The following is an 8,119-nucleotide window of genomic DNA, read 5'->3' as shown; positions in this document are numbered from 1 at the left end:
TGTCCAACTCTCAACATCAAGAGGCATCAGAGAGTTTGAACCAATGGGAACAGAAATGCAAAAGACCTTGTAGAAAGTCCAAAGCCCCGGACATTGATCATGTGGAAGTTTTGCCAGAAAAGTCAAATACCCCACACTAACCATTTAGTGGGGGGGGGGGGGGGTTGGAAATAAGGCACAGAATCTAAACATCCTAATGAAAAAGTCCACATCTAGACCAGCCCCTAAAAGTAGAGCTCTTCTCTAAATTTTAGGCTACAAATAAATTCTTCGTAAGGCACACCTAGCCATCTTTGCTGTTTGGCTGTGCATGGTTATGTTTTCCTTCTAGGCCCAAAACCGTTTTTCAACAGCTTCATGAAAATACGAATATTTTCATGACGAGGGATATGCGGGTTTTACTATAATTTATAACTGAGTTTTATAATTCACTTGGGGCACACAAGACATACGACACTCACTTTGCCAGTGACACGCCAAAGAATGTAACCAAGCAGGGCATTTTTTTTTTTCCTTTTTAGAGACGGCCAAATGAATACTGTCTGGGCTCTACATCTGCAACGGTCATGAGGTGGTGGCAAAAAGTAAATAGCCATAAAACTTTGAATTTTTATTGTGTGTTATGCCTATCAACCCATAAAAGACCAGGATACGTCACAGTTTTTGTAGTTTCTAAACCATTTTTGGGGGAAACACACAGGGCATTAGTGTTACGCTTATTCAATCAGTAAAAAACCAGGCCGCTCGAAGGCACTTGTACTTTCTAAGCCACGCCTGCCAAATGCAAAGGGCAAATGCGGCCCATAACTTTAGGGAAGGGTAAGTCACGTGCTACCTCTTGCTGAGTGGTTGGTTGATGTCACATGACAGACGTTTTTACACAACTGGCTAGTACCAGGAACGTGTATGTTCCCTACAATTCAAAGTAACAAGTGCAACTTGTAAAAGTCAAGTATTTTTATTTAATACATTCTAATCAAATAGTAACAGCAGTAAATAAACACTTTGAAAAACAGGCAAGTATCCCCCTATCTCTGGAAGAAAATTAAGCCGAAGTATTCTACATGGTAGAAGGGAGACCAAGTGCTGATGTCCGTGGTCAGACAATTCAAGGACAACTTGGAAATTTCTAAAGCTGTTTCCCAAAAGTCAATGGCAACAGGTTGGGATACAGCTACTTCAAAGGATAAAATGTCTGTATCTACATGGTTTTATTAACAGGGATTGAGTTGCACCTGTATAGCACGACATTCTTTAGCCTTAAAGGAAAAGACAAAGTCTTTTCCGTTTGCACCAGTTTGAAATATTTCTGAAATAAGGCTCCCTTAAAATGGATTACTACAGTACTCATTCACATGAGAGAGTTCATACATGTAGTAAAAAGTCAAATACAGGATTTCATGGTCACTTTTTTGGTTGATTTGGTTAATTGCATAAAAAGGAGGATAAATACTCACAAGCAGGATCTGTTTAACAAAACTCCTAGGTACATCAAGAACGCAAAAACAGAAAACGTCCTAAAGTAGACTCTGATCACCAGGCACGTAAAATTAAAGCTAAGCCTGCGTCAGTTTTTTCCTTCGACTTCTTCAGTGCTCCTGCACGGAGTTCTCGCTCTACCGCCAGGGTCTGGGCCCTCTACCTAACAAACAGGAACCCTGGGAAGGCAAGGCATTCTGATAAAATGTTCCTTCAGCCTCTACTCAGGACATTTTATTTTTAACTTAAAAGGATCAGCTGGTCTTGGTCAGCCTTAGGAAAGGAAGCATTACTCAGGTGAAAACATTTGGGGAAACTTTAAATACCTAGCTACCTCGTCACACGTTTAAGTTAGATGGACTTCAGCTGTTTTTAGAATTCCGAGTAGTTATCCAGAGTAGTGACTCAAGTTTTGGTTCCTTTTTTTTTTTTTTTTTTTTTTTTATACATAGCTGCATTCGGAGATACTCTATAGGAGGCATGTTTAGAAAAAGAGAAACACTTATACCTGGAATTTATATTCTTCCAAGTAATCTTTTAGTCTTGTTGGTAAAGGCAGTCCCCAGATGGTGCCGGTGCATTTGTTAATGGTGAGTCTACAGAGATGCTGCAGAAGCGGGGCTGATGTGTAGAGCGGTTTGGTCAGATAAAGGTGAACGGTGCCGTTCCGGGGCGCTTCTGGGCCTGTCCGCTTATCCTTGCACATCTGAACGTAGTAGTCGATCAGATGAACCACACTGTCAAACTGTTTAAGCTTGGATTTGACACATATGATCGAGTCCAACCTGAATTTCCCATCTTGGTATTCGATTCGCAGATTAGTTGGTCCAGCTGATGTTTTAACAGATATTGTTAGTAGGTAGTCTGAGTGCGAGCTATCTCTAATCAAGAAAGTTCCTTCTGGTGCCTCTTTTAATTTCTCTTTGGCTTCATTAACAGTCATACTTCCCCAGTACCAACCTGGGGTTTCCGTTCAAGAAGAAAAAGAAGAGAGGGTAAAATAGTTATTATACAGAATTTCTTAAATAGGGCAAATACTTGGCAACAATTTTTCTAGCTCTAAAGAGAAGTGTGTGACAGTTTACCACAGACTACCATAAATATTTTAGGTAGACATCTAATGAAAATGTGGGTCCGTTTTATGAACACAAACTGTGAGCCAGTTTTCTTCTTTAAAAAGCAACGTTCGGTAGCCCTTTAAACTCTCTTGAGATTTTCTCCGAAGGACACAGAATTTTGCCATAGGACACACTGGCTGAGAAAGCATGATGCTTCTAGCACCGTTCAAGTGAAATCAAAGTAAATTAGAAGTAACTCGGAAGTTAGAAATAGAAGGCGTGCCCTTACAAAGGTGGAACCCCCAACTCCTGTAATCCCAGCAGTTTTGTAATCCCAAAACTTCTTGGAAGACTCGCGACCACCCTCTCCCTCCCTCCCCAAATCCGTTCATGGCAGAAACTCTGTTCAGAGACCTTGGAAAGTACTGCTATTTCCTTGTTTTTGAAGCGCGGTTCTACTACAACAGCTTCTGTTTGTTGCTTTGGTTACAACTACCATATCAGCCACTGAGAAATGAGGGAAACCCCAACTGATAAGAAGTAATTCAAGTTTACAATCCGCACCTCCTTTGGACTTTGCCCTAATCCAAATCCCATCACAACCTTCCGTCTCCCCAGCATTCTCCATTTCATTTGCCTGCACCATCCCGGGGCCCATCTCGTTTTCAAAAATCACTTCGAGCCATTCTGCATAAGAAGTCTGAACAATGCGCTCTTCCACCCCACCCCCCATCCCCCACCCCCCAAATTGCTCGGATACCTGCAATCTGCCTGGTCCGCCCCGCTGAGGGAAAGTCGGTGGTCCACACTCAAAGACCGAACCGCAAATGACTTTTCCCTCTCTCTAGTGCTACCAAAACTTCAATTTTGCCCCAAACGTAAGCTTTTGGGATTCAGATTTTGAAAGCTTACGTGGTTTGCCAGATTTTTTTTTTTTTTTCAATCTTCTCTTCTTTCAGACGCCGAGAGACGACGGCGGGCCACGCAAAGCGCAGGACTGCGCTTGAACCAAGCAATAACCCTGGGCGCGCAGCCCCTCAAGGCCGCGCTCTGCAAGGGGCTTCGCTGGCCGCCTTCCTCCCGGCCCTGCTGCAGCCGCCCGCGCGGCAATCAGTCCTTGGAACTTGGCCGCCAAGGTCCCGGGCTGCAGCGGCGGCTCGGCTCGGAAGCCGGATGCGGCTGAAACTGCGGGCAGCGCAGCGCCCACTGGCCGCCCTCGTTCCCCGCGGAAAGGGAGGCGCCTGGCTCTTTCTCCCGCTAGGGTTCAAGCCCGTGTACCGACCCCTGAGCAGCTGCGGCAAACAGCTGAAGGCTCCAGCTCCCTGAGAGGCTATTTCCAAGCAGCCCTTCTCGCGTTCTGCCCACCCCTAGGCCTCTGGGTCCCCCGAGAACCACTTTTCTTTCGCATTCCCAAGGATCCAGGGCCGTGCGGACATCCTCTCCGCGGGCCCCCGCCCTGAGGCGGGGACGGGAGGCGAGGGGCTGCTGTTCAATCCCATTCTTCGCTCCGCACCGCGGCCCCGCTTCCTAGCCGCGCTCCGCGTCAGCAAAGCCCCCAACCGCGTCTTTGGGGAAGCGACCCTTCTCGCGCGCGTCGCGGCTGGTCGGCTCCCTACCTGTTTGACCGAGCTCCCGTAGGGCCTTCGCCAGACGCGCCGCCTCCGGGGACGGCTCTTCCGCGGACCCCGCGGTCCCCCACTGGCTCTGCGTCCCTTCCGCGCCATTCCCGGAGGACTCGAGGCACCGCAGGGTCATGGGAGAGGGGTCACCGCGGCAAAGACAGGTGGCCGCCCGCGCTGGGATCAGAGAGGGGCACGCGTCCTTCTTGGAAATCAGTGAGAACCCCAAAGCAAGTCTCTGCGGGGTATCCGAATTGGTGGAGGGGGAGGGGATGGGAGGCTTCTGGCTTTTCCTCCCCAGGTCCCAGTGGACGGACGGCAAAGTCCCCCGCAGGCGCGGTCACCCACAGTTTGCCTGCAAAAAAGAAAGTATGGGCTTGGGTCGGTCCAAATTGGACCCCTGCGTCCGGGATTGTGGGTGGGAAGACAGACGTGGAAAATCCCGGGGACTCCTCCGCGTCTATCCTCCCGCACCATTTAACCCCAAGCATCCAGTGACTGCCCCGGCCCAGCTGTAGAGAAAGGAGGATAAAAGAGAGAGCAGCGATCCAAGACGCCGGAGTTGCAGAGGGGGAGGGGGGAGGGACAGGATGAGGGTGGGGAACAGGGTGTCTTCCCGCCCAGGGCTACTAGCTGAAATCGCAGACTAGCAAAGACCAGTCACCTGCGGGTATGGTGGCAAATAGGCCCTAGTCAAGGACAAGCAGAAAAATCGCAAAGGAAAGAACAGGCGATATCCCCAAATTGGCACCCCTCTATCTCACACCCCGCACAGCCCGGGGGCCCCGAGACGAAGCACCCTGAGCCGCCAGCCCGGGGCGCCAAGGTGCGCGAGCTGCCGCACCCCCGCCCGGAGGCTGCCTGGCTCCTCTCTGCCCGCTCCCCAGCGCCCGCTTGGGGCAGAGTTGGGGGGCTCCCCGGGCTCCGTGGCTGCCCCTCTAGTGGCCGGGCGGCGGCGGCTGCTGCAGCCGCCGCGGGCGCTGTCGAGGAATCGGCCCAAGCGCGCAGCCCTCGCGGGGGCTCGGAGCCCGGAGCCGGGACCCGGGCCGGGGCAGAACGGGCGGCTGCGAGCGCCGCTGGACTTGCAAGACAACGAACGCCGAGCCCTTACCTCGGCCTCGGCCGCAGCGTCCACACCAGGCAGCCTCCCCAGCGGACATGGGGCGGGGGAGTCGGGAGGGGCCAGGGAGAGGAGGGGTTTCTGCCCGAGTTTCCCCAGTTGACTTTTAATTTGGGAACGAGATGCCTGGGGATGCGCTCCGCACTAGCCAGAGTTCTCTGCGCAGAGGGCAAACAAAAGCCCGGGGGATCTTCGCCTAGAACCCCCGGGCTCTGAAATCCCCCACCCTGGGCAGCTGCTGGCTTTCCCTCCGGCTGCGACCAAGGAGGTGGGAAGAAGAGAGGGAGGAGGAAGGAACTAGGGCGGGAGGCAGGCGGGTGGGGAGGAGCGGCAGATCAGGTTATTAGGAGGATTATTAATTTGGATGGCTGTTTGGGGCGGGGGAGTAAACTCCGGAGACTTCCCGACGCCTAGAAGGAGCCGAAGAAAGCAGGCAGTAGCGCCCGGCCGCGGGGCAGAGCCGAAGCTCGGACTCTCTCCCTGGCCGCTCTGAACTGCGGAAGCCAAGGCCGCCCGGCGCTCGCAGCCGCGCCCCGTGCCCTCCCCGGCGACCCTCCATGGGGAGGAGCCTTCGGGCTCCCGGGACCAGTACCTGCCGCCAACCCCGGGCCGAGCTCCTCCGGCGCCCGGGCTGCGGGCGCAGGGGATCCTGAGGCTGTGCGCACCGGGCCCGGGGGCGCACTGTCCGCGGCCCGCGCAGCGCCGGTTGCGGCGGGCGAGGAGGTTCATGCTTCAAGGGAAGCCCAAGGCCCGTGAGCCGCGGTGGCGGCGGCCAGACATGGCAAGAGTTAAACGTCTGTCCCCGGAGTCGGGTGTGCGCGCGACTTCCCAGCCCCGCGCGCCTCCCTAGCTCCCCGCCTCCCTCCCCTGTCCGCGCTCTCAGTGCGCCCCTCCCGGCTGCTGCGGAGGCCGCTTTCCAGGAACTTTCCAGGAATCCGTCTCACGTGACCGCGGCCCCCGCTCCTGCTTTAAAGAGGCTCCGGCGCTAATGCGCAGGCTTCAGGGGAGGCGGGTTCGTAGCGCTCGTTGCGGTGCCGGGCGGCGCGGCTGCCTAGGAGTCCGCCCGCCTCTGACCGCACAGCTCCGAGTGCTCCGAGGCGCGCACAAGCCCCACCGCCACCGCCGTCCCCGCTTCGGCGGCCGGAGCCTGACCCCCACCGTGTCAGCTGTGCGCGGGGGTCTGATGACCAAGCGATATCCTCGCCCAGCCGCGGGGCTCTTTCCCACCCGCTCCGCGCCTTCTCGACGTGACCCTCCCAACTGCACATTTTGTGAAAGTGATGCGGGAGAGGCTGGGGGTCCCCGAAAACGGCCCCTCTCGCTCTACGGCACATTAGTGGGGGTGGGAGAGGCCCCGATCCAGGCCCCCGCGCTCCCCACCGAGAGCCGGAGGGAGCGGACCGAAGGCTGTGCCCTCGCCCAGGTCCTAGAAGGCAGCCAGCGAGCTGAGAGCGGTGCCTCCTTAAGCGGCGCTAGCGGCTCTCAGTCTCCTCCCCCAGGCGCTCCTGCTCTCAAGTCTCCGGCGGCAGCCTAGCCGGGCTCCTCCTCCCCTCCTCCCCTTTCCCCTCCTCCCTCTCTTCGTAGTCTACACGGCCCCACTGTCTCCTTCCGCTGGCAGACCCCGCTCACCTGCTCTGACTGCTGAAGGGGCTCCCTTACTTACGCTCCCGGGTCTTGCTGGACCGCCGGCCTCGGTGCCTTGCAGTCCCGAGAGCTCTCGTCTTGGCGATTTCTCCCGCAGGGCTAGCGCCCAGGGACTGGAAATTCGGAAAGATCTAGTCACTCCCCTGCCCGGAGACCCTCACCTCCACCCACCCGATTGGAGGCCACCTGGACTCCGTTGGAACTCAGCTCCTCGCCTGCATGCCCGCCTCCAAAGTGTGACCTACTTTTAAAAAACCATTAGCACTCACGGGAAAACCGGATCCCAAATTTCGATAACCATTTTTCTTTGAAATACTATTCTATTGCATCACTGCTCAAAAGCTTGAAAGGTCAATGGCCACTTTCAGTTGAAGCAGGGGCTAAGGGGAAGTTGGGCGAGGAAGGGGGAGGAGGCGTGGGGGAGGCCGGCTCACAAACCTTGCCTGGTGTCCCCCCTGCTGGCCCTAGGAGGAAACGTAAACCAGCTTCCTGCCTTCCCGGACAGGCAGGAGTCAGGCAGGAATGATTCTCTCAATAATTTTCCTGCTTTTGAGTAAGTAACTATGCAAATGATAGGCAGGTGAGCCAGGAAGTAGGGGCGGGGGGGGGCGGGGGGAGGGAGGCATTTCCAAGCTAACAAATGACTTTGTCAACAATAGAGTGGTGTGGATGGAATCTCGTGTTTTGTTTTTTAGTCTAACAAGTACAGGGCAGAGCTAATTCAACCCTAGTTAAAACTCTATAAAGTGGCTGAATAATTTGGCCAAATCATTTACCATCTTTGGGCCCTCGGCCTTTTCTATAAAATGAAGGAACTGGACTCCAGTCCTGGCTCAGGGACTGGGATGAATGAACAAATCAGATTCATGTAGAGTTTGTGTGTAGTCTGAGGCCCAGAGAACCTTTAAGAACCACTGTATCTACTAGGGTTCACTATGTTCTAGGTTATTCCATTTGGCTTCTTATTCCTCTGCGGAGAATCCCAGACCAAGGATGTACCCCCTGTTCTGCAGTTTAAAAGATTTTAAGGTTTTTACAAAGATAAATTTCTATTTAATTGCCAGTTGAAATGAATCTGCCAGCAACCTTCATGCAGCCTACATGCATGTACTTTCCTGTTGCCTCCTAGCACATGCTGTTCCCTCTTCCTGGGATGCCCTTCGCCAGAATGGGTGTGTGGCCAGCTCTCATCATTCAGC

The 8,119-nt window shown here is 54.0% G+C and overlaps 1 protein-coding gene across 3 annotated transcripts; it reads right to left on the bottom strand.

Annotated features, from left to right (window-relative positions):
* Nucleotides 1-595: 595 nt before the first annotated feature.
* SOCS2 (suppressor of cytokine signaling 2) lies at nt 596-7,118 on the bottom strand. Of its 3 annotated transcripts, none has more exons than XM_047067164.1 (3): nt 6,906-7,118; nt 4,154-4,511; nt 596-2,439 (listed from the first exon to the last, which is right to left on the bottom strand). In XM_047067164.1, exons 2-3 carry the CDS (start codon nt 4,290-4,292, stop codon nt 1,982-1,984), a joined length of 597 nt encoding a protein of 198 aa, XP_046923120.1. In that variant the 5' UTR covers nt 4,293-4,511; nt 6,906-7,118; the 3' UTR covers nt 596-1,981. The 3 variants fall into 3 exon arrangements, with proteins under 3 accessions (XP_046923120.1, XP_046923119.1, XP_046923121.1); XM_047067163.1 differs by lacking the exon at nt 6,906-7,118 and adding an exon at nt 5,869-6,069; XM_047067165.1 differs by lacking the exon at nt 6,906-7,118 and adding an exon at nt 5,268-5,559.
* Nucleotides 7,119-8,119: the final 1,001 nt, after the last annotated feature.

This window comes from Lynx rufus, unplaced genomic scaffold (assembly GCF_022079265.1).
Source record: "Lynx rufus isolate CCGP_SWC_20201006 ecotype Redwood Valley unplaced genomic scaffold, mLynRuf1.p SCAF_7, whole genome shotgun sequence".
NCBI classification, from domain to species: Eukaryota; Metazoa; Chordata; class Mammalia; order Carnivora; family Felidae; genus Lynx; species Lynx rufus.
The sequence above is the reverse complement of the archived record's forward strand: the minus strand, read 5'-3'. Positions and strand labels throughout refer to the sequence as shown.

Excerpts from the sequence above, each read along its gene's own strand:
- SOCS2 (XM_047067164.1), bottom strand. The coding sequence starts at position 4,292 with ATGACCCTGCGGTGCCTCGAGTCCTCCGGGAATGGCGCGGAAGGGACG. Across the intron at positions 2,440-4,153 it reads ACGGGAGCTCGGTCAAACAG|GTTGGTACTGGGGAAGTATG; the intron begins GTAGGGAGCCGA and ends CGGAAACCCCAG.